Source organism: Acinonyx jubatus, chromosome B3 (assembly GCF_027475565.1).
Source record: "Acinonyx jubatus isolate Ajub_Pintada_27869175 chromosome B3, VMU_Ajub_asm_v1.0, whole genome shotgun sequence".
Classification (NCBI taxonomy): domain Eukaryota; kingdom Metazoa; phylum Chordata; class Mammalia; order Carnivora; family Felidae; genus Acinonyx; species Acinonyx jubatus.
This window is the reverse complement of record NC_069386.1, coordinates 27,670,489-27,693,948: the sequence shown is the minus strand read 5'-3', so window position 1 is coordinate 27,693,948 and position 23,460 is coordinate 27,670,489. Positions and strand designations below refer to the sequence as shown.

Below are 23,460 nucleotides of genomic sequence, written 5' to 3'. Positions count from 1 at the left end.
GACATTCTCTTCTTTGAGAGCTGCAGAATGTCCATTATCAGGGCTCTACTGTTGCCAGCCTTTTGTCATGGTAAAGGCTCATGTGCCTACATCATTTTGTAGTTTTGCAAATGCACCTTTAATGTAGATTCCCAGTGGGTCTGATAGGTCATGGGGTAAATGCATAAGTGACTTTTCTAGATGTAGGGCAACTTCTTGATGTTCCTGTGCTGCTCTAGGTTGTCACAGGGTCGGGCCGCCAGGAGACTCAGAAAACAGATACCGAGTACCGGAAACTCTTTGACCTGGCGCTTCAGGGCCTGCAGCTGCTGTCTCAGTGGAGTGCTCACGTGATGGAAGTGGTAGGCACTCTATGCTTGCTTCTATTTGGAAATGCAGAGACCTGAAAGAACATCTACCCCTGGTTGGTTACAAGTGCTTTTCTTCCCAAGGCCATCAAGAAATTAAATGATATTTTTTCTGCATTAACTTTAGTCTTTGTTCGAGAATGAATTGGCTTTTTATTTCTAACCCTAGAAATAAAAATGTATATCAGTCTAAATGTTTCTAAGATGGCTCAGAATATGTTTTGTCTGTTTATAAAAAAAGTCTTATCTTTTAAAACATTTAGATAGAATTTGTACCATTATGATTTTTAATTCTCATGCAATTTATTATTTATTTATTTATTTATTTATTTAGAGAGGGAAGGGAGGGGCAGAGAGAGGGGGAGAGAGTGAGAGAGAGAGAGAAAGAGAGAGAGAAAGAGGATCCCAAGCAGGTTCCATGCCCAGCATGGAGCCCAATGCAGGGCTCAATCTCACGAACTGTGAGATCATGACCTAAGCAATCAAGAGTCAGATGCTTAATTGACTGAGCCACCCAGGTGCCCCTAATTCTCATTTTTTTAAAACACTTTCTCCGTGGAGTTCCAGCCATTGGTTTCTTTTGTTTAGCATTACTAAAATAGTTTCTGATGTGATATGAAGATTTGGATACCTGTAAGTTTTGGAAGATTTTCCCTCCTCTTGTTTACTTTGATTAGATGAAAATTATTAAATCAGATGAGCACATGATCATTTGAAGAGCTGATTTTAAAAAGAAGTGGTGATGAAATGGCTAGTTTTAGATATTCAACACAAAATATCCTGAACATTTTACCTGATATATTTCTTAAACCTGAAGTCACATGGCTAGAATGTTTTGCAGTTTTATGGAGATGAACTCTGGTGTGTGTGTGTGTGCGTGTGTATGCGTGTGTGTGTATGTGTATGTGTGCATAGTGTATGTGTGAGCATGCATGCATGTGTGTGATTTTCAGATGCAACTAATATTAAAAGACTAACCTTTGGTTACTTTGGTGATGGCCATGTCAGTCAGACCAGAAGGTAAGCATTTTACGTTCAGTGTGGATGTCTCCCCCTTTTCTGACCACACCAGTATTCATGGAAACTTGTGCACCCAACGGACAAGTACTCCAACAAGGACTGCCCAGACAATGCTGAGGAGTATGAGCGCGCCACCCGCTACAACTACACTAGTGAGGAGAAGTTCGCCCTGGTGGAGGTGAGGTTTGCTTTCTTTTCCTCCTTTGACTCTGGCCTCAGACTGTCTTCCCATTCAAAGCAGAGGCAAAATCTTGAGTAAAATTCAATGAATAGTTTCATGTTGTTGCTTCTGTATAGGACAGCCCTTTGTATCTGTTGTAGTTGTCAGCAGAACAATAAAATAGGATGTGAGTTTCTGGTTTCTGTATTGATAGCTCCCTGTGAAGATCAGGGGTTTGTTCACAAGTATCTGGGAGTAGGACACATCTTGTGAGAGGGGGCAGAAGAGGAACAAAATGTGGACCCTGGTGGTCTCAGAGGACCCCCTGTGTTTCCAGCTGTTGTCACCAAGTTCTTTGCTCTCACATATGTTGGCTGTGTTCCCTCAGCTCTGCAGTGTCTTCGTGAGCCTTTTGATGAACAGAAGTTCTTAATTTCAGTGCCATCGAGTTTCTTTTCTTTTGTAATTGGACTGTTTTTTGTCTTGTTTAAGAAAACTTTGCATACCCTAAGGTCATAAGATATTCTCCTCTACTGCCTTCTGGATGTTTTATTATTCTGACTTTCACATTTAGATCTCAAGTTCACCCCAAGTTAGTTTATTTTTAAGTTTATTTATTCAAGTAATCTCTACACGCAACCTGGGGCTCAAACTCACAACCCCGAGATCAAGAGTCACATACATCCTCTTCTAACTGAGCCAGCCAGGCATCCCTCTCCTCCCCCCCGCACCCCAGGTTAGTTTTTAAAACACTTCTGCCCCCATTGCTCCATCTTGCCACCTTTGTTGTCAGTCAAGCGATGGTCACTTTTCTAATCCATTGTTTTAATTGGTCTATCCTTGTTCTAACACCACCTCCTTCTTAATTACTGTAAGTTGATTCTGTGTCAGGTAAAGCAAGCTTTTCTGTCTTCAAGAGTTCCTTGGTTATTCTTGCCCTTTGTATTTTCATACAAATTTTAGAATCATTTTTTCATATCTCACAGTGAAACCTGTTGGAATTTTTTATGGATATATGAATAAACCTATAGATCATTTTAGGGAGAATTGATAAATTTAGAATATTGAGTCTTTTATGAACGTGATATATATCCCTCCATTTATTTAGATCCTCTTTTATAATCTGTAAAACTCTTCCACATCTTTTGTTAGCTTTATTTCTTGGTGTTTGATATGAGATGGTATATTTTAAATTTTTTCTAAATTTTTGTCACTGCTATTTAACATGTAAATTATTTTTTGTATTTTTCTTTATATCTACTAACTTGTCTAAACTCATTTATTAATTGTAATAAATTATCCATTAGATTTTCTACCTATATAATCATCTGAAAATGATGACAGTTTTATTTATCCCAATTTTCCATTTTTATTTGTTTTTTAAATCACACTGGGTAGGATCCCTACTTGTTAAATAGGAGGCACTAGGCTTTGTCTCATTCCTCATCTCAAAGGGAAAGCTTTCAACATTTCACTGTATAATGTGTTTGCTACAGGTTTCTTAATGCCAACAATCATCAGTTTAAGGAGCTTGTGCTCAATTCCTTATTTGCTAAGAGATTTTATTATGAGTTGATATTACTTCTATTAAACACTTGGCATCCACTGAGGTACTCCTGTGACTTTTCTCTTTCATTCCATTAATGTGTTAATGTGGTTAATTTATATTGATTGTGAGGGTCCCCCCCCCCCCCCCCCCCACACTGGTTGGTTTGTCTTTTTGTTTTGTTTTGACCAGGTTTAATGTAGCCTTGCATTCCTGGTATAAACTCAACTCAGTCATAATAGATTATCCTCTTTATATATTGTTAGATACAGTTTGCTAATATTTGGCTTAGGATTTTTATATCAAACTTGATGAGTGAAACTGTCTTTTACTATCCCTTTTAAAATAAACCTTTTATTTTAAAATATTTTTAGAGTTACAGAAAAATTGCAAAGATTATACAGTAAGTTCCTGTATACCCCACACCCATTTTTCACATTTTATATTAGTATTGTTATAATTAATAAACCCATATTGATACATGATTATTAACTAAAGTCCATATTTTATTCAGATTTCCTTAGTCTTTCCATAATGTCTTAATTCTGGTCTAAGATCCCACATTACATTCAGTTGTCATATCTCCTTAGGCTCCTCTGGGTTGTTTTTCAGACTGCCTTTGTTTTGAATGACCGGTCAGGTATTTTGTAGAATGTTTCTCCATTGGTATTATCTGATTAACCTGGGGTTATAGGTTTGGGGAAAGAGGATCACAGAGGTAAAGCACCATTTCAGTCATATCACATCAAAGGTACATGTGGTCAACAAACTCATCACTGTTGGTGTTGACCTTGATCACCTGGCCAAGGAAGTATTATCAGGTTTCTCTATTATGAAGTTACCTACACCTTCCCCTTACCCCTGTTCTCCCCTTTTTATGGTGTACTTTAGGGAAGGAAGTCTGTGCTCAGCCCACACCTGTGGAATGGGTAACATTACTTCTTTATAACCATCCATTCTAGTTTTCTGGATGCTGGCTTCATAAAACAATTCATTGAGGGCTCCCTTCTTTCTGTATTGTCTGTAGTCGTTTGTGTAAGGTTCATATTCTTCCTTAAATGTTTGCTAGCATTTATGTGATGGTTTTTGGTGATCAGTTTCTTTACCATGTACATTTTCTATTTCTTTTTATATCAGTTTTGGAAAGTTGTATTTTCAGGGATGGTAAGTCGTATTTTCAGGGAGTTTTCAAAGAATCTTTTAAATTTTTCTAATTTTTTTGTAAATATTTTTTAAAGTTATTTTTAACATTTATTCATTTTTGAGAGGGGGCGGGGGGACAGGATACTAGCACGGGGGGGCAGAGAGAGGGGGAGTCACAGAAACCGAAGCAGGCTCCAGGCTCTGAGCTGTCAACATGGAGCCCGACATGGGGCTCAAACTCCTGAACTGTGAGATCATGACCTGAGCCGAAGTTGGCGCTCAACTGACTGAGCTACCTAGTTGCCCCTAAAATTTTCTATTTGTCGTAAAGTTTTTCATAATAAATTCTCCTCTTATTTTGTTAACAACTTTTTTTTTCTACATCATATGCAATTCATCTGTTTTGAAGTATAAACATTCAATGCTTTTTTTTAGATATTCACAGAGTTGTGCAATCACAATCAAATTTAGAACATTTCTGTTATGTCAGAAAGAAACTTTGTACCCATTAGCAGTCACCCAATTCTCCCCTCCCTTTTGCCCTAGGCAGCCAGTCTGCTTTGTGACTCTGTAGATTTGCTCATTCTGAACAGTTCATATAAATGAAATCATACAATATGTGGCTGACTATGATTGACTTCTGTCACTTAACATAATGTGTTTAAGGTTCACACATGTATCAGTATTTCATTCTTTTCATTGTTGAATAATATCCCATTGTATGGATGTATCACATTTTATTTATTTATTAGCTGATGGATATTTTGGTTGTTTCTATTTTTTCACTATTGCGATTAATGCTATTAGCTTTTCTGGACTAGCTTTTGTATGGACCCATGTTTTCATTCCTTTTGATACACCTAGGAGTAGAATTGATGGGTCATATGGTAACTCTGTGTTTAACATTTTGAGAAACTACCAGATGGTTTTCCCAAGTGGCACCACTATAGTATACTCCTATAAATAGTGTATGAGGGTTCTACTTTCTTAGAATCCTTATTAACACTTGTTAATTGTCTGTCTTTTTGGTTCTGGCCACCCTACTGGATGAGAAGTATATCTCATTATCATTATGATTTTGATTTGCATTTTCCTAACAACTAATGATGCTGAGCATATTTTCATGTGCTTGTTGGCAATTTATAAATCTTCTTTGGAGAAATGTCTATTCAGATCCTTTGTCCATTTTTTAGTTAGATTTTTATCTTCTTATTGAGTTTTTATATATTTTAAAGAGTTCCTTATCAGACATGATTTGCATTTTCTTCCGTTCTTTGGTTGTCTTTGACTTTCTTAATGGGGTCTTGGGAAGCATAAAGTCTTTAATTTCAATTAGGTTCAGTTTACTTATTTTTTCTTTTGCTGCTTATGCTTTTGGTTTTATATTTACGAAACCATTTCCCAACCCAAGTCGTGAAGATTTACTCCTATCTTTCTTATAAGAATTTTATAGTCTTGCTTCTTACATTTAAATGTGTGATGCGTTTTGAGTTAGTTTTTTAATATGGTGAGGTAGGGGCTGTGTTACAGGTTCCCCAAATTGCCCTTGGGCTTGATTTGCTAGGACTCACAGGACTGAGTAGCTGTTCTACTCAAAGTTATAATTTATTACAGTGAAAGTGATGAAGTTTTGGGGTGATGATGGGGGTTCGGAGCTGATGGCCAAGAAAGAATTCTTCAAGATGTCTTTGGTGTAAAAAGGTGATTTTATTAAAGCACAGGGACAGGACCCCTGGGCAGAAAGAGGTGAATTGGGATTGTGACAGGTAACTGATTATATACCCTCAGGTTGGCAAGGGGGCAGGGACAGTGTAAGTCTCTAAGGAATTTTAGAAGCAAGGTTTCCAGGACCTTGAGGGGCTAGCTGCTGTTAGGAAAACACCATTTATTACTGTTTAGTAAAACCTCAGTCATGAGACCCTTCCGATATATATCAGGGGTCATGGCTTGGAGTCTGATTACCAGTGTATATCTTGGGGAAGTTGAGATAAAGGAAGTTTCCAAAGGAATTTTTATATGTTAAAGTAGACTTAAAGGTTCGGGGCGGGGGGGGAGGGGTGGGGGGTGGGCTGGTGGTGGTCAGGATAATGTTAAGCCAAGATTCTCCTTTGCCCCTAGCAAAGTGTCATCATTGAGGCAGCTGAGCTCCTAGAAGGAGGTCACTCTGCCAGTTTCAAGGACTTGTCAACGAGCTATAGGCAGTAAGGGAATTTAATTTTTTATTTGCCTTTGTTTCCCGTATCACCATGGCAAGCACTTAAACCCCTTTCCTTTGTTCTTGGGTAGCCAGGAGTGTCTGAGGAATATTACACATATTCCACCTGGGTGGGTCCAGGGGCCGCTGTTAGCCTGTACTTTGCCTTCAGCTTGCCTTATGATCCCTCATCAAAACAACACAGATTTAAATCAGCAAAAGGCACCTGGGCATAGTCTAGGAGAAACCAGATGCAAACTTCTAGGTATCCCCTACTAGTGCAGTTGTGCAGGATGTACTTTATTTTCCCGGCAAAGATGAATGGCAGCATGAGAAAAATGTTGCCAGCTAGGGAACCTTACCCAAGATCTTAGTGTCCAGGTTTAATAAAAAACCTCAATAAAGGGGGTTAATAATGTCAGTAATGTAGGTCAGTAGTGTAGGCATGCAGCATGCCTGCATGATTGACCTCAGCTGCTCAGACTCCAGACTCCAGTGCAAAAATAGGTGTTTACCATAAATTACATTGTTGGTATAAACTATCTAGTCACACTGGTACTGCAGTGGCCCAGAGCCTTAGGTAGCCACAAACACTCTTTTCAGAATATTCAGAGGCTCAGAGCTCAGTTCCTAGGAGTTGGCCAAGGAAGGGCCAGTCCTAAAAACAGGGCTTTCTTGGGAATATGCAGGGTTTGATTATCTCAGTCCTCAGAGTTTATCCTTTCCTGCGTAGGAGTGTTTTGCATGTGGATATCTAATTATCCCACTACTGTTGAAAATGGAATATTTCCCTGTTGAATTGTTTCCACACTCTTATTGAAAATCAGTTGACTGCAAATTGATAGAAATGTGTAAATTTCTGAACTTCTATTTCTATTCCATTGACGTGTATGTTTGTTTTATGTTGATATAGTCATATAGTCACATAATCTCTTAATACCTATAAACTGTGTGACAGTTGATAAGGTGTTTTGGGTGATGGTAGAGTTCGGAGCTGATGGCCAAGAAAGAATTCTTGCATCATCCTTGATGCAAAAAAGGTAATTTTATTAAAGCACGGGACAGGACCCATGGGCAGGAAGAGCTGTCCCGGACCCTGAGGATAGAATAGTTACATACTTGGGAGTTGGGGGGATGTAAAGTCTAGAGGAAGTTTCCAGTAGGATTTTCTTGTGCTAAAGAAGACTCATAAGATCCTGGAGGCCTAGCTCTTGTCAAGCTAAGGTTGTTTTTTCCCTTTAGCAAAGCATGAACATTAAGACTGTAGGGAGTTCCTAGAGAAACATTTTACTCTATATTTGTCAATGGCTGCAGGTTATAAGGAATTTTAATTTTATTTGCCATTTCCTTCTTGCCTTTGTTTCCCCCATCAGTAATCATCCCCTTTTCTTTCTTAATGCTGGTAATTGTGGCTTGTCTATTTTTCTTGATTAGTCTTGGCTGGACATTTGTCAATTCTATTATTTGTTTACTTATTTTTTTAAATAGCTTTAACTTCATTGATCACCTTCTGTGATATGCTTGTTTTCTGTTTTGTTAATTTTTACTTTTATTTACCTCTAGTTCTGGGGGGGGGTTATTTTGCTATTCTTTTTGTAGATTTATGATGAATATTAGATTATTATTATTTTCACACATTTTTGTTTTCTAATGTATGCCTCTAAAGCTCAAAATTTTACTTTTTAGCATACTTTTCCCACATACCATAAATTTTTAATATGTAGTGTTTTCATTTTCATTCAAAGTGGTTTGAATTTTATTTCAGTTAAAAAAAATTTTTTTTAATATTTTATTTATTTTTTGAGAGACAGAGAGAGATAGAGTGCGAGCAGGGGAGGGGCAGAGAGAGAAAGACGCACAGAATCCGAAGCAGTCTCCGGGCTCTGAGCCATCAGCATAGAGCCCTATGCAGAAGATGATAACCTGAGCCAGTCTGATGCTCAACCAACTGAGCCACCCAGGCACCCCTTGAAATCAGTTTTAATTTGAATTGGGGCATTTGCCTTTTTTTGGGCAGAAATCCCCCCCACCATTAGAAAAGCAACACAGAACCATCAAATAGATCCCTAAAGCAAACAAATAGAACACTAGAGTATGTAGTAAGCACAGTATATGATGCTGCCACAGAGATGAACTTTAAGCATTTTAGTGTAGTTTCTTCCAGGCCTTTTTATGCATATTAATTTAGCATGCTGTTACTGTTTAACAAGTGGAATTTGGGCTATAAACTCTTATAACTTCTTTTTTCTTTTCCAGCTAATAACATATTTGCTTTCCTGAATCTTTTTTGTTCTTTTTCCTTTAAAGTCCTTCACAGGGCATGTGCCTTTATGCATTTGGGAGTGCTTTGAGTCAGTCACCAAATTCTCTGTTAGCTCCATGTCAAGTGAAGCAGATCCATCCCTGCCCTCAAGGCACTCATGGTCTAATGGAGTCAGACCCAGGCATAGGGACAGCTACTGAGCCAGAGCTCCTGAGAAGAGTTACAGGGTAGCAGCTTCAGAGCAGAAACATAGGAGGCCAGGGAAAGGTACTACTATGCATGAGAGGGAGGCAGCTTCCAGGTGCAACTTGGCATCACCTGAGAAGGAGCCATCACCTGTTCTCCTCCACCATACTGAAACTCATGTGTCCCCCTGCAGGTGATTGCCATGATCAAAGGCCTGCAGGTGCTAATGGGCAGGATGGAGAGTGTGTTCAACCACGCCATCCGGCACACCGTCTATGCTGCGCTGCAGGACTTCTCCCAGGTTACCCTCCGGGAACCACTCAGGCAGGCCATCAAGAAGAAGAAGAATGTCATCCAGAGGTCAGCCTCAGTGTAATACCTCCCTGTGAGCTTGGAGTCCAAAACTGTAGAATTAGTTTAGTTTAAACAACTGTATAGTTACATTTTCATAAGTATGCTCAATGCATTTATATTCAGCCTTCAAAATCCCTTCTGGTAAATGTCCTCTAAGATTTTCCATCTCAAAATGTGTTGTCTTTAAGTATTTTTGCTTCTGTTCTTTTTGGCCTGTCCTACAAATTGGCCAAAAAATACATAGATATTGCAGACATCTTGTAGCGATCCTGAGCTAGTTTTCTCTTAATATTTAGCCTTTTAAAGTTGTCTTTCAGAGACATTTATGTAAAATGAAGCTTACAAGGGCTCACAAGTGTATTGATTTCATTTTCTTGCTTTATAATTGATGTGTTTATCACCTGGCTTGGTATGATTTTTAGCATTAATAAAATTTTATACTGTGAGTCTTCCCATTTTGCTCATGCTTGCTGTAGTAGGAAGCTAACCACATCGGAAATGTATAGTCTAAGAGTAACTTGGGTTTTAACTAGAATTTTCACCACGAGATAGGATAGGTACATCTGCCAAGTGTGGTGCCTATGGGGGGTCTCCACATGGTGGGATGGGAGCATGTTTCAAATGTGTCCGAGACATAGACCCAGTCCCCACAGTTGTGTTGGTGACATGTTCCTTTAGAAATCAGGGAATCAGCCAAGGGAGGTCGAGTTTCAGCTCCCTAGGTGGATGTTTGTGGTCTGTCCTCTTGTTGCCCTTTGCATGACAGTGTTCAGGAAATAAAACACCACTTCCAGGCTAATTGATGCAAACTGCAGCTAAGTCAGATCTTCTGGGGCTACTAATGTCTCAGAGAAAACAGTCTATCCAAAGATAATTTCACTTTGAACTGGTCCATTATCATATCCCACACTGTCCCCAAAGGAAATCAGGTGTGAAAATTGGTTTTCCAGCTGTGTTAGGTGAGGAGATGCAGTGATTGTAAAAGTCCTGAAGCTATAAGTGATCCATGCCTCACTGATGACTTGATGGGGCTGTTTAGTGTTCTGCAGGCCATCAGGAAGACCGTGTGTGACTGGGAGACGGGGCACGAGCCCTTCAATGACCCAGCCCTGCGGGGCGAGAAGGACCCCAAGAGTGGCTTCGACATCAAAGTACCCCGGCGTGCCGTGGGACCCTCCAGCACGCAGGTTTTCATCCTCCCTGCTCCCCTGCTCTATCTGTTCCCCTGAGTGGGCTAACCCAAAGCTGAGGGTTGGTAAGCAAGACCGGGAGTAAAATGACATCACCACTTCTGCTCAAGATGATCAAGTATTGCCTGTACCTTTTCTGCTCCTTGGTTCCCTGCCCAAGTGAATCTGGAGCATTCTTGTGATTCTCAGATTTGATCATTTGCATGCAGAACTTAATTTGACTGCATCAACTCCTATCACAAAAATGTGGGTGGAAGTCTATGTGTCCGTATTTATGCTGTGTTTCCTGATAGGTGTTTAAATGTATGGTTATAATTTTTACATTGGGCCTAAAAATGATTGTTTCTGAAGATAAAAGTTTTAGAAATTTAAGAATATACCTTTTTTGTATCCCTGGTCTTAAGCCACCACTGCTCTTCTCTCTCCTGCCATGCTCAGCCCCCTGCTCCCCAAAAGCAGCCTTATTCTGACTCTCATATCTGATTTAGTATGTCCTTCTGCTTTTCTCTTCCCATTTTGGGATGTAGTACTTCTTAACTCATCATTCTTCTGTTGAGGGCTTTTATAATCCCTTCTTGCCAGTCTTTCAGAGAACTACCAGCAAAACACATTGTTGGCTGTAAATGAAACCTCTCAAATATCTGGGAGGAAAGCATTTGGCCCACCCAAGGAAGATGCTTGTCCTGATTCTGTCCAGTGTGCATGCACCCTTCCCACCCTCCGTTCCCATGTGTGTCTCCCCACCCTATGATGTGTGTGTCCTGTGACTAACGGCTCTCTCCCACCTCTCCCCCCATCTGTCCATGTCTAGCTCTACCTGGTGCGCACCATGGCGGAGTCCTTGAGCTCTGCCGAGCTGCTGAGGCAGCTCAAGTCTTTGGGCATGGAAAGACTCTTGCATGTGGTAAACGCGTTTCTGAGGCAGTCCTACACCTATCCGCCTCTTTTAACCTTTGGTGGTAAGACATCATTTGTTTTTCTTGTTGACATTATGGCACGGAGGTGAATTGCTCTGTTACAAGTTCTTTCTCACAGGCAGCACCAACTTGGCTACTTAGATGGGCGCCCAGACCCACTTTGAGGAGCTGGCATAGTGGTAGGCTTACTGCTGCAGCCTGGCTCTGGTCAGGGCATAGCACAGTAGTCTTTCTCTTGTGGTTTATCTGAGTTTGGTATAACTAATGTGCCATGTATATTTTCTCCCCCACAAATGTTTCCTTGGATAATGCAGCTTTACATGGTGAGAACCATGCTAGAGTCCCTCATTGCAGACAAAAGTGGTTCCAAGAAAACCTTGAGAAGTAGCCTTGAGGGGCCCACCATATTGGACATAGAAAAATTTCATCGAGAGTCATTCTTCTACACTCACTTGATTAATTTCAGTGGTAAGAGCTACTGCTGACCAGCATCTGGCCCAGCATGTTCTAACACTAACACTGTCTAGAATGCTTCTGCTGACCATCCCTGCTGTGGTCCCTCACACACCCAGACGATGATCCATGTTGTAACCTTCGTGGTATTTCCTTGCCTGTCGCTTTAAATGCACGGCTGGCAGGGCTCCTTCCATGTGGCGTGGCCCTTAGAAAGATGAGGGCCGTGGGCCTGCAGCTGGCTCTGTGACCTGAATGCAAAGCCTTTGTAACCCATACAAGATAGTGATGAATATGAGAAACAACCTCCATGAGCACTGATGTGTGGAAGGTGGCAAATCACCTTGACCAGGGCATTGGGTGGCTACCCTTTGTCGATGTGGAGTCTGTGTTTACTCCAGTGCTGCAGCAGCTTCCTCAGAGCAGGAAGCCTCTATCTTGGCTGGGAGTATAGTGGGTTTGGAGTAAATAGTAAGGCTTTTGTTTTTCACTTGTCAAATGATGGAAACTTTTTTTAAAGTTTATTTATTTATTTTGAGAGAGAGAGAGAGAGAGAGGAGTGGGGAGGGGCAGAGAGAGAGGGAGAAAGAAAGAATCCCAAGCATGCTCTGCACTGTCAGTGCAGAGCCCGATGCGGGGCCCAAACTCATGAACCGCGAGATCATGACCTGAGCCAAAACCAAGAAGTCGGATGCCTAACTAAGCCACCCAGGCACCTGGAAACATTGTTTTAAAAAAAAATTTCTGTTTTGCATTAGATAGATTTGTATTGAATATGCATGTAATGCTGCATCTTTATCCTAAAATAAAGTAACACGGTTTTTATTTATCCTTTTATTATTTGTTTATTTACTTACTTAAGGTTTACTTATTTTTGAGAGAGTGAGAGAGACAGTGTGAGTGGGGGAGGGGCAGAGAGAGATGGAGACACAGAATCCGAAGCAGGCTCCAGGCTCTGAGCTGTCAACACAGAGCCCAACGTAGGGCTCAAACTCACAAACCGTGAGATGACCTGAGACAAAGTCAGATACTTAACCAACTGAGCCACCCAGGTGCCCCTATTTCTCCTTTTAAAAAGGCCATTTTCCCCCTTCCCAGTCCCTCAAAGAAGCTCACAGGGTTGACAAGGTCCCATTGGCAGGTGGTGGTATACCAGACCAGCAGGGGCCAGATGCTGAATCTTCTCTTTTTGTGAGCAGGAATGTGCAATGTCTAGGGTGGCTTTGCTTGCAGCCACTTTGTGGTTGTCTCATCCCTAGTGTGAGGTGCCGTGTGACCCCTCCCTGCTCATATCTGCTCCCGCATGGCTCACGGCTGAGATTGAAAGAGTCAGCATCTCACACATGCCCCCCTCCCACCTGAGATTGTCCTGCTGAGTCTTTTCTGCTTGCAGAAGATTAACATGATGTCGTTTGAATCCTTCAAGAAACGCTGCAGCAGTGCTGTGACCTTTCACAGTTGTGGTTCCGAGAGTTCTTCCTGGAGCTGACAATGGGCAGGAGGATCCAGTTCCCCATTGAGATGTCCATGCCCTGGATCCTGACGGACCACATCCTAGAGACCAAGGAGGCATCCATGATGGAGTGAGTGCCCTGTGGGCCTGTTTTAGTTATTTGTGGTAACCAGGGTCCGTGGTGGCATTTGGGAGCTGGGAGAGGGAGGAAGGGGCTGGACTGTTTTCAGCACTTTATTTGAAGTTGTCATACTTGGGGTAAGACTTCAGAGATTAATACAAGTAATGGGTTTCTTGGCTTTAGACTCCAACTGGAACATAGCAGAAGTCACTAAGTCCCACCATGTCCAAGTAAGGCCCTGGGGTCTCAGCTAAGATCAGCAAAAGGAGATGTGGCCTGGCCTTTCGTGTGGCACAGCCTCTGAGCCAGATGAATTTGGGAGAGAAAGTATTAATTGAACAGCTTTGTTTTGTAGTCAGGACTCAGGGCCAACGGAGGGGATCAGAGATTTTGAAAATATGAGGTCCATGAAGGTATTCTTGGGAACTGACCCAGCAGGTTCTTCGACACACAGAGCAAATGTCTTTGTCTTTGCCTATGCACATCAGTTCTTATGTGGTGGTCAGGAAGATGGCCTTCCACTTTCTCTGGAGTGGCCATATCCTCTGTTCTACAACACTGGAAATCTAATGCAGAGGCCTTGGCATGCCTCTTTGTTGCATCTTTGGAGTTGAACTTGACCCCACTGCTCACACAGCCTCCCTGCTGTGAGGTGGGAGTGGCCTTGTACCCTCAGAGGATCCTTATTACTGGAGACCTCTGGCTGCTGCCTTCTGTCCAGACATGGGGCAGAGGGAAAGGGGCTTTCAAAAGCTATGCTGGTCATGGTCATGGTCAGCTGTAGGACCCAGGACCTTTATGTTTTTCTTGTTAAGTCAGACAGTTCATTCTTAGAAATAAGAAAATAACTTGTTTTTGTGGTTATAAAAAATACTGTATTCTGTGGTGAGAAACTTTAAACATAAATGAGAAGATGCAGCTACAGGAGGCCCTTGTGGACCCAACGGGCCCTGGGCATGACCTCCATAAGTGTGTCCCATCTGTGGGATTGTCTGGCTTATTAGTCCATTAGGATCCTGGACAAAAACCTAGTTTGGTGTTTGAAGTAAGAACTGTTTTTCCTCATGTGAGAGGTCAGCAATGAATGTTAAATTTCACTTGGAGTACGGGATGTGAGAGCCGAAAAGCCCTTTGTGGAAGGCTGGGCTGACCACTCGCCCCCTCTGCAGGTACGTCCTCTACTCCCTGGACCTGTACAATGACAGCGCACACTATGCCCTCACCAGGTTCAACAAGCAGTTTCTCTACGACGAAATTGAAGCAGAGGTGAGGGCCCAGGCACCTTTAACAAACTTTAATTTCCTTTTTCTCTGAGTGTTACAGGAAGCAGGTTTTCTTTAATAGTACAGGAGGTTTAAACAATAGAATGAACTTTGAAATAAACATTTTGTAGTAAACCTTCCTATCTGTACTTTTCTCTCTGCATCTACACATGTGATGATTGACAGCATGTCATAAGCACCTGTTTCCTCACCTGTCTTCTGTTAAAAACACAGTTTAAAGCAGGTGCATCTACATAGTAGATGCACTGAACCAACCCCTATTTTATTTCTTTCATTTTAGTTTCTTAGTTTTGCATATTGTAAGTAATGCTTTGATGAACTTCCTTGCACCTAATTTTTTAACTGTGTTCAATTATTTTTTGAGGACAAATTCCTATAAGTGGAATTATTAAATTTTTCTACATGTAGCTAAGGAGATAAATCTAAGGAGAAAATTTAAAAATTTTCTAGTTTAAGATATAAGACAGTTTAAAGCTCAACAAATTACATTGTGCATCTGGGTTTCCTTCTCTGCCTCCTCGCAAAAACTAGAAAACGCTTCTTAAGGGCAGACACCTGCAGGTCCTGTAGTGGTTCCCCTTTGAGCACATGGTGTCCTGTGAGGCTAACCCTATTTGCAAGGGAGAATACAGTTTTAGGGGTGGAGTCATAGGGGTTTATCCATCCTATGTGTCTTCACCAACCTCAGTGCTTAGAGCAGCCAGCCATGCTCCAGAGGATGCCACCACACACAGTAGTTCCTGGGACACACAGCCTGGTGGCAGAGCAGAACCCAAATACAATTAAACCACTGGGAACACTTGATAAAGAGAGACTTTTTCATACTCCTTTGCCTTTAAGAGACATGAAACGTTTTTCTCCATCAGTAAGAAAGGTTCTGACATAATTCCAGTGGCTGTGTAGTGATCACTCCTGGCCACACCATAATATATTTAATCTGCTGGTGTTAGACAATGAGTTTATTTCTTGGGGTGCCAGGGTGGCTCAGTCAATTGAGCGTCAGACCCTTGGTTTCGGCTCAGGTCATGATCTCATACATGGTTTGTGGAATTGAGCCCTGCGTCAGCACAGAGCCTGCTTGGGATTCTCTCCCTCCCCTCTCTGTCTGCCCCTTCCCCACTTGCTCATGCTTGCTCTCTCAAAACAAATAATCTTTTTTTTTCAACGTTTATTTATTTTTGGGACAAAGAGAGACAGAGCATGAACGGGGGAGGGGCAGAGAGAGAGGGAGACACAGAATTGGAAACAGGCTCCAGGCTCTGAGCCATCAGCCCAGAGCCTGACGCAGGGCTCCAACTCACAGACTGCGAGATCGTGACCTGGCTGAAGTCGGACACTTAACCGACTGCGCCACCCAGGCGCCCCTCAAAACAAATAATCTTAAAAAAAAAATTGAGGTTGTTTTTTGTCTCTCTTTGCTAATAATTGCCTTTGTTTACCTTAACAAAAGATTTTCTTTTAATTTTATATTCCCAGAACTTACTCATTTTATAACTGAAAGTTTGTACCTTTTGACCACTTTCACCCATTTTGCCTACCCTTACCCCTGCTTCTGGAAACCACCAGTCTGTTTTCTGTGCATTCTTTTTTTTTTTAAGTTTATTTATTTTTGCAAGAGGGTGTGAGTGCTAGTGGGGGAGGGGCAGAGAGAGAGAAGGAGAGAGAGAATCCCAAGCAGGCTTTGTACTGTCAGTACAGAGCCCAGTGTGGGGCTTGATCCCATGAACCATGAGATTATGACCTGAGCTAAAATCAAGAGTCAGCTCAACCGACTGAGCTGCCAAGGCACCCCTCCCCCCTCTTTTTTTTTTTTTTTTTTTTTAAGATTTCACACATGAGATTGTACTGTATTTGTCTTTCTTTGTTTGACTTACTTCAGTTAACATAATGCCCTTAGGGTCCATCCTTATAGTTGCAAATGGTAGGATTTCTTTTTTTATGGCTGAATAGTATTCCATTATATATATATATATGTGTGTGTGTGTGTGTGTGTGTGTGTGTGTGTGTGTGTGTGTGTGTATGTGTATGTGTGTATATATATATATACACCAAAATTTCTTTATATGTTCATCCATCAATGGACACTTAGGTTGCTTCCATGTCTTGGTTATTGTAAATAATGCTTCAGTGATCATGGGAGTGCAGATATCTTTTCAAGTTCGTGTTTTTAGTGTTTTTGGATAAATACCCAAAAGTGGAATTTGCTGGATCAAAAGATTTTTTTTTTTTGAAGTTGGGTTATTTGATCTTTAGGGAATAAAAATCTAATATATGCTTTCTTTTTCTTCAGGTGAATCTATGCTTTGACCAATTTGTTTATAAATTGGCAGACCAGATATTTGCATATTATAAGGTTATGGCAGGAAGGTATGTGGTTTATGATTTAGACATGAAATCTTGGGTTACTTGACATTTCCATTAAAATTCACAGCATATGAGAAATGTCTTCTCTTCCTCTCTACTAGTTTGCTTCTTGATAAACGTTTACGATCAGAATGCAAGAATCAAGGGGCAACGATCCATCTCCCGCCATCTAACCGTTATGAGACACTGCTTAAGCAGAGGCATGTGCAGGTGAGCCAGACCTCTCCTGGGCATGGTGAGGCATCGAGCCAGCACTGGAAATAGTGTGGTTTTCTTTGAGCTGACTGGGTATTAATAGATGTCAGTATGTTGTGTTACTGTGGAGACATCCTTGTAAAGTGTTGAGATTTTAAAGACAGTTTCTTTTGGATACCCTGAAATACAGAGGAAGATTTGTAGCACTCTGCACCCTGTCCTGTTCTACCTCTGGGGAAAGGCATGGCCCCAGAGGGCTTGGGTCCTCTCTAAGAGCCCAAAATTCAGAACTTAGAAGGAATGAAGGTGAGAAACACTTGTCAGCTGAGTGTTACAGAGGAGCTCTGTCTTGGCCAGCACAAAGAATAAAAAATACAGTGTTTACTTTTGTTTCCTTAAAAACAATATGTCAGAAAAATGAGTAAAATACAGAAAACTGTAGGGAAAAATGCATATAATTGTACAGATAATTACCATTCACATTTTGAGACATTTTCTACCAGGATTGTATCTATATGTTTATGTTATTGAAATGATATTGAGAAACACATATGTTTTTAGGATTCTGATGTAGAGAGGGAATAATTTTCTCTTATTCATTCTTGTAATACTGTGAAAGTTAGGCATGTGCAGGCTGCTCTGTAGTGGGGGTTGGTCCTGAACACCATTGTGAGGGGTTCTAACTGACAGACCCAGATTTTCAAGGTGTGTGGTGAAACTTAGAGTTTCTCTCCATGATGTTAAGTATAAATTCAGCAAAGGATGCTACAAAAGTCCTTTATGGTTTTGACCTGAAGGAATTTTAGCTCTAGGAAAGTAGAGTATTTGATCATGACACCTATATATATAATGTGATCTAAAATGTTTACATTTTGTGTATTATTTGTTTTATCTTTTGGAATTGGATTCTGGAACAGATATATTTAATATCTGTATAGGTGTATAAGTATATAGATATACATATACATATATACATATGCATATATACATTTGTTTTTTATTCATTCTTTTTTCCTTTCTCCATCTTCCAGCTCCTGGGCAGATCCATAGACCTTAATCGCCTGATTACTCAGCGTGTCTCAGCAGCCATGTATAAGTCTCTGGAACTGGCCATTGGACGATTTGAAAGTGAAGACCTGACATCAATAGTTGTAAGTGCTCTCCCCTTTGTCAAGCTCAGCAGAAACTGGTCACAAGGATTGGAGCTAATTTTAATTTTGTCCTTATGATAAACTGAACCAATAGTAGGTTCAGTTTTTGCATAGAAATCAAAAGCTTTGCACTAACTCGAGCTTGGCCTATCCTGAGTATCATTTTTTAGTGTCTGTTCTTATTGGCTGCAATTCTAAGATGACTTCAAAGAACAAATAATCCTAACCTTGAATAAATTACACCTAACTATGGCAAGACAATAAAAGAAGGAAAATTTGGGACCTCTGGGTGGCTCAGTTAAGCATTTGACTCTTGGTTTTGGCTCAGGTCATGATCTCACAGTTCGTGAGTTCGAGCCCCATGTTGGGCTCTGTGCTGATAGCACAAAGCCTGCATGAGATATTCATTCATTCTCTCTCTCTCTCTCTCTCTCTCTCTCTCTCCCCTCTCCCTCTCCCCCTCTCCCTCTCCCTCCCCCCTCCCTCCCCAGCTCCTCTCTCTTTCTAAATAAATAATTTTTTAAAAAAAGGAAAATTTTAAAAATCAAAAAGAAATGAACACAGAGAAAAAGGATTTGAAAGAAAATCATATAGAAGATTAACAATGAAGATCCAACATACAATACATATCACAAGGGTCTCCGGAGAGAAAAACCAAAGCAGTGTGACCTGAAAATTGTGTTTCCAGGAAATGTGGATAAAATTTAGTACATGCTATAAATATATATTAAAAGCCTGTGGCATGTGCCTGGGAAAACTGACCCAAAGTGGCCAATACCAAGGAATATTTCAGTGGAAGTATTAGATTTTTTTTTTTAATGTTTATATTTTTGAGAGAGACAGAGCATGAGTGGGGAAGAGGCAGAGAGAGAGGGAGGTACAGAATCCAATGCAGTTTCCAGGCTGTCAGCACAGAGCCAGATGTGGAGCTCCAACTCATGAGATGCAAAATCATGACCTAAGTTGGAAGTCGGACGCTCAACCAACTGAGCCCCCCAGGTGCCTCTGTAGAAGTATTAGATTTTAAAGGAAAAGAAAAAATTCTCTGGATATCTGAGCAGAGTGATAAGAGAAAGAAAATTTGTCTTCAGAGCTTTGTCTACAGCTATTCATGCCAGAAGCCAAGGAAAGGAAATGAGAATTAAGGATTTTATGCCAAACCAAATAGATCTTCCAAGAATGAAGGCCTCAGACATTGTTAGTGAACATGTAAGAACACAAGGAAGGTTGTTCATTACTAAAGACGCAGTTTTGGCTAGAACAAGAGAGGCGTCAGTGAGCACTGGGCTTCAGCAACTTGGGTTCAAGCATCTCCACATAGGGTGAGCAGTGCTCCTCATATTCTTCCACAGAATCAGGATGACTGACATAGATATCTTATATTCTTTGTCTTCATACTTGGTCTTTTAAAGCTGGTGTGTAACTCACATGTACAGTGCACCTCAGTTTGGACCAGCCATGTTCTCATTGCCATTATGTGGCCATTGGCTACTACAGTGGATAACACAGACCTAGGCATATTTATGAGCAAATTAGAAGTTTAGAAATCTATCTGTGAATGCACTTGCTGACTGTGCTTTGTCTCTGTGCACAGTAAGAGAGGCTGACTCAGGCTGATGCCTGAGGACACATAGCGTGCCAGCAGGGCAGGGGTGGATGCATCCTAGTGGTCTCTGCCCTAGGGGTGGTTGGAAGCCAGTGAGGGGGCAGTGCGGAGGTTTCCTTAGTGGAAAAAGGATGATTGCCCTGGAGGTGTGACCACGGTTAGGAGGGGTGTTTCCAAAAGAGTGGAGAGGACATAATGAATTTAGGTGTAAGAAGCAAGCTCCTGTGGCCTACTAGACCCCCACTGTGTATATTCTTGGCCTAGCTCACCAGCCTTACCTCTGTGTATCCTATTCTCTCCTACCCAGCCCACCCTAGCACCATGGCACTGCCCATGTAAGGAATGGGGGCCAATGAGCTGGGCTCAATTCTGTCCTCACACCCCTGTCTTTGTGGTACTATAGGAGTTGGATGGCCTCTTGGAAATCAACCGCATGACCCACAAGCTGCTAAACAGGTACCTGACACTGGACAGCTTTGACGCCATGTTCCGGGAGGCCAACCACAATGTATCAGCGCCATACGGGAGAATCACCCTCCATGTCTTCTGGGAACTCAATTACGACTTCCTGCCCAACTACTGCTATAATGGCTCTACCAACCGGTGAGCATGTAACCTCATGGATAGTTTTGGATGCCCTTGCCAAAGGGTTCCTAAACAGGATATCTCTGGGCCTCCACATTGTCCATTAAGTTGCTGTCTTTTTCCCTGTTCCCTATCATTTGTCACGTCTAGGGTACTCAGGCCCTCCCAGTCTCCTCTTTTTGCAAGTATAGCCTTAGGCCAGCCCCTGGGCATGTTTTATGGCTTTGCATGTAGAGACTCCACTGGGGCACTTGCTTGTAGGTCAGGGCAGGATCTCATGGTGCACGTGGACAGTAGCTGCAGGGTCTGCACCACCTCCACCATTGTCAGTCTACCTGATGTTGGAATATAGTGGGTGACTTTCTATTTTTCTTCCATTCTGGGATGTTGGGGTGTATGAAGATCAGTTTGTGAGCCACACTCTCACCAACCTACCATTTACTACTATGTTGAACGACATAAAAGTGGCCAGTTATGTGGGTGGCACGGTTGATAAGTGGTTTAGCCTCCTGATGTGGCCCAAATCCTGGGACAGCCCTGCCTTGGCCTCTGTGCACTGGGCAGCCACCTGTCCAGGTTTGTTCTCTGTGCTCTACTCTAAGCTAACCTTCTGCTCTGTGTCAGCATGTGCCAAAGACGTGTGTGTGTGTATGTATGTGTATTATGACCACTTTTTAAAAAGCACTGTCTTTGGCTTTTCTGCTAGATCTGAACATCCCACCATGTATTAGCTGAATTGTTACTGACTTTCAAGCCCAGTTTTATGTCTCAAAGGACATACTGAGGACAGAAGGGAGGCCCTCCTGTGGTCTGATCATGTCTGCTATTGCCATTTTCTATTTAGGACCTCAAGGTTGGATTTCCTTATAGGGACACAGGCTTGACCCAAGGTGCATGGGGCTATGCCATCACACCAGCCCCAGGTGGCTGACACTTGCCAGGCAGCAGTAGTGGGAACGTGACCATAGCTTCCAGAGCCACAGGGGGAGGAGTCCCAGTCAGTCTCCTCAGATTAGGGGGCTTCTGGGCCTGGCTGGGCATATACCAGAACCAGACTTTACACACTACTCATCATTGTTTAACTTCTTTGAAGGTGTCTAGTCTCCTGAAACAGATATCTTTCAAATTGTTAGAGTCTGGATTAACTGAAAAAATATTTTTATTACATAAATAATGCATCATAATTGTAGAAAAGCTAGAAATCATATATACATATATGAGGAGGAAAATAAATCCCTAGAGATTGCTCGCATTAAAAAATATATCGATGGGGGGGGCATCTGGGTGGCTCAGTTGGTTACTGAGGTTCAGGTCATGATCTTACGGTTCGTGAGTTCAAGCCCCACATCAGCCTGTTTCGCATTCTGTGTCTCTTTCTCTCTCTGCCCATCCCCTGCTTGTGCTCTCTCTTTCTCTCTCTAAATAAATAAACACTTAAAAAAATGTTTTAGGGCTCTTTGGGTGGCTCAGTTGGTTAATTTTCCGACTCGGGCTCAGTTCATGATCTTATGGTCATGAGATTAAGCCCTGTGTTCGGGCTCTGCGCTGGGCATGGATCCTGCTTATGATTCTCTCTCTCCCTCTCTCTCTGCCCCTTCCCTACTCTCTCTTTCTCAAAATAAATGAGTAAACATTTTTTAAAATGTGTATTTCTTCTACAGTTTTTGTCATACAGTCAGATATACATATATATTTTTTTATTTTGCAGAAATGAGTGCTATTAGGCATGCTATTATATGCACATTTTTATTCCACATGATATATCACAAGGAGGGTCATTCTGTATTAGACTATAAATATGCTTTTCTGCTTCTGAAAATCTGTTTAAGTCATGGCTGATGTTTGCAGGACCAAAGAGTTGTTTTGGTTGATCCATTTGGAACCTTTGGAATTAATTTCTGTTACCTTTCCTTAAATTGTTTTTGCCTTGTCAGGTGTCTCTGAAGGTTACATGCAACAGAACTCCACCATCAGTAGGCTGAAAAAAGGTGTTATGGTGAGGTTGGAATTGGGCAACACAGGAAGTTGTGATTTTTTTTTGGTATTATTTTAGATTGTATTTTTTAAATGTTTATTTATATTGAGAGAGAGAGAGGGAGAGAGAGAGAGAGAGAGAGAGAGAGTGTGTGTGTGTGTGTGTAGGGGAGGGGTAGAGGGAGAGAGAGAGACAGGGAATCCTAAGCAGGCTCCATGCTGAAAGCACAGAGCCCAGCCTGACTTGGGGCTCAAACTCACAAACTCTGAGGTCATGACCTGAGCCAAAACCAAGAGTCAGTTGCTTAACCAACTGAGCTACCCAGGCTTATCTAGCATTTGGTCTTCCTTTAATTATCTAGCATTTGGTCTTCCTTTAAGGGATTTCTCAGAGATCTTGCAAAAGGAATAATGAAAGGTGTTCCCTGAGCCTCCTTTATGCCTGTTGGACTGCCCTGGTCTCCTTGGTGATGGTTCAATGGGTCAAGTCCTCAGAATTGATGTGAGCTGTGTAGAAGATCTGCAGAGGAGGATCAGGATTACATGATGATGAAAAGCCAGCATTTGCCATAAACTCTTGTGTTGAACTGCTATGTTTTCTGAAAGATACTTTAGACATATGAACACAAGTTTGGTGAGGAAGAGTGGAGTTAGGGAAATGGATCAAATTCTGAGTCCCTGCCCACCAAGATAGGCCCTTGTTGGATGCCCTGTTTGGGACTGATAATGGAGAACATCCCCCCTTCAAGGCTCCCTGGCCTGCTGGCAGTAGGGGTCTTATTGTCAAAGACAGAATTGACAGGGCTCAGGTTAGGAAGTTGGTACTATGAAGGGTAGAAAACCTCCAGGCCAGTGTCGGTTATAGGACCCTGGTAGAACTGTGTGAGGAACATTGATGCATCCAATATGTAACTGAGGAGTGGTGTCAGGTCACACCTCAGCCCTCAGCTACCTG

The 23,460-nt window shown here is 41.7% G+C and overlaps 1 protein-coding gene across 3 annotated transcripts in view; it reads left to right on the top strand.

Annotated features, from left to right (window-relative positions):
• CYFIP1 (cytoplasmic FMR1 interacting protein 1) overlaps positions 1 to 23,460 on the top strand; it is a 131,892-nt gene that overhangs the window by 65,371 nt on the left and 43,061 nt on the right. For 2 of the 3 annotated variants that reach the window (XR_003423221.2, XM_027067854.2), the window contains 11 exons: positions 219 to 341; positions 1,420 to 1,545; positions 9,053 to 9,219; positions 10,253 to 10,400; positions 11,635 to 11,788; positions 13,200 to 13,356; positions 14,517 to 14,613; positions 16,921 to 16,997; positions 17,096 to 17,204; positions 18,221 to 18,340; positions 20,350 to 20,549. Coding sequence is in view for 2 of the 3 variants with exons in the window: in XM_027067854.2 (XP_026923655.1) it covers positions 219 to 341; positions 1,420 to 1,545; positions 9,053 to 9,219; positions 10,253 to 10,400; positions 11,635 to 11,788; positions 13,200 to 13,356; positions 14,517 to 14,613; positions 16,921 to 16,997; positions 17,096 to 17,204; positions 18,221 to 18,340; positions 20,350 to 20,549 (1,478 nt within the window). In the remaining variant the exon portion in view is untranslated. Of the gene's footprint in view, positions 1 to 218; positions 342 to 1,419; positions 1,546 to 9,052; positions 9,220 to 10,252; positions 10,401 to 11,214; positions 11,363 to 11,634; positions 11,789 to 13,199; positions 13,357 to 14,516; positions 14,614 to 16,920; positions 16,998 to 17,095; positions 17,205 to 18,220; positions 18,341 to 20,349; positions 20,550 to 23,460 lie in introns of all 3 variants that reach the window. The other variant, XM_027067855.2, reaches the window with a different exon arrangement.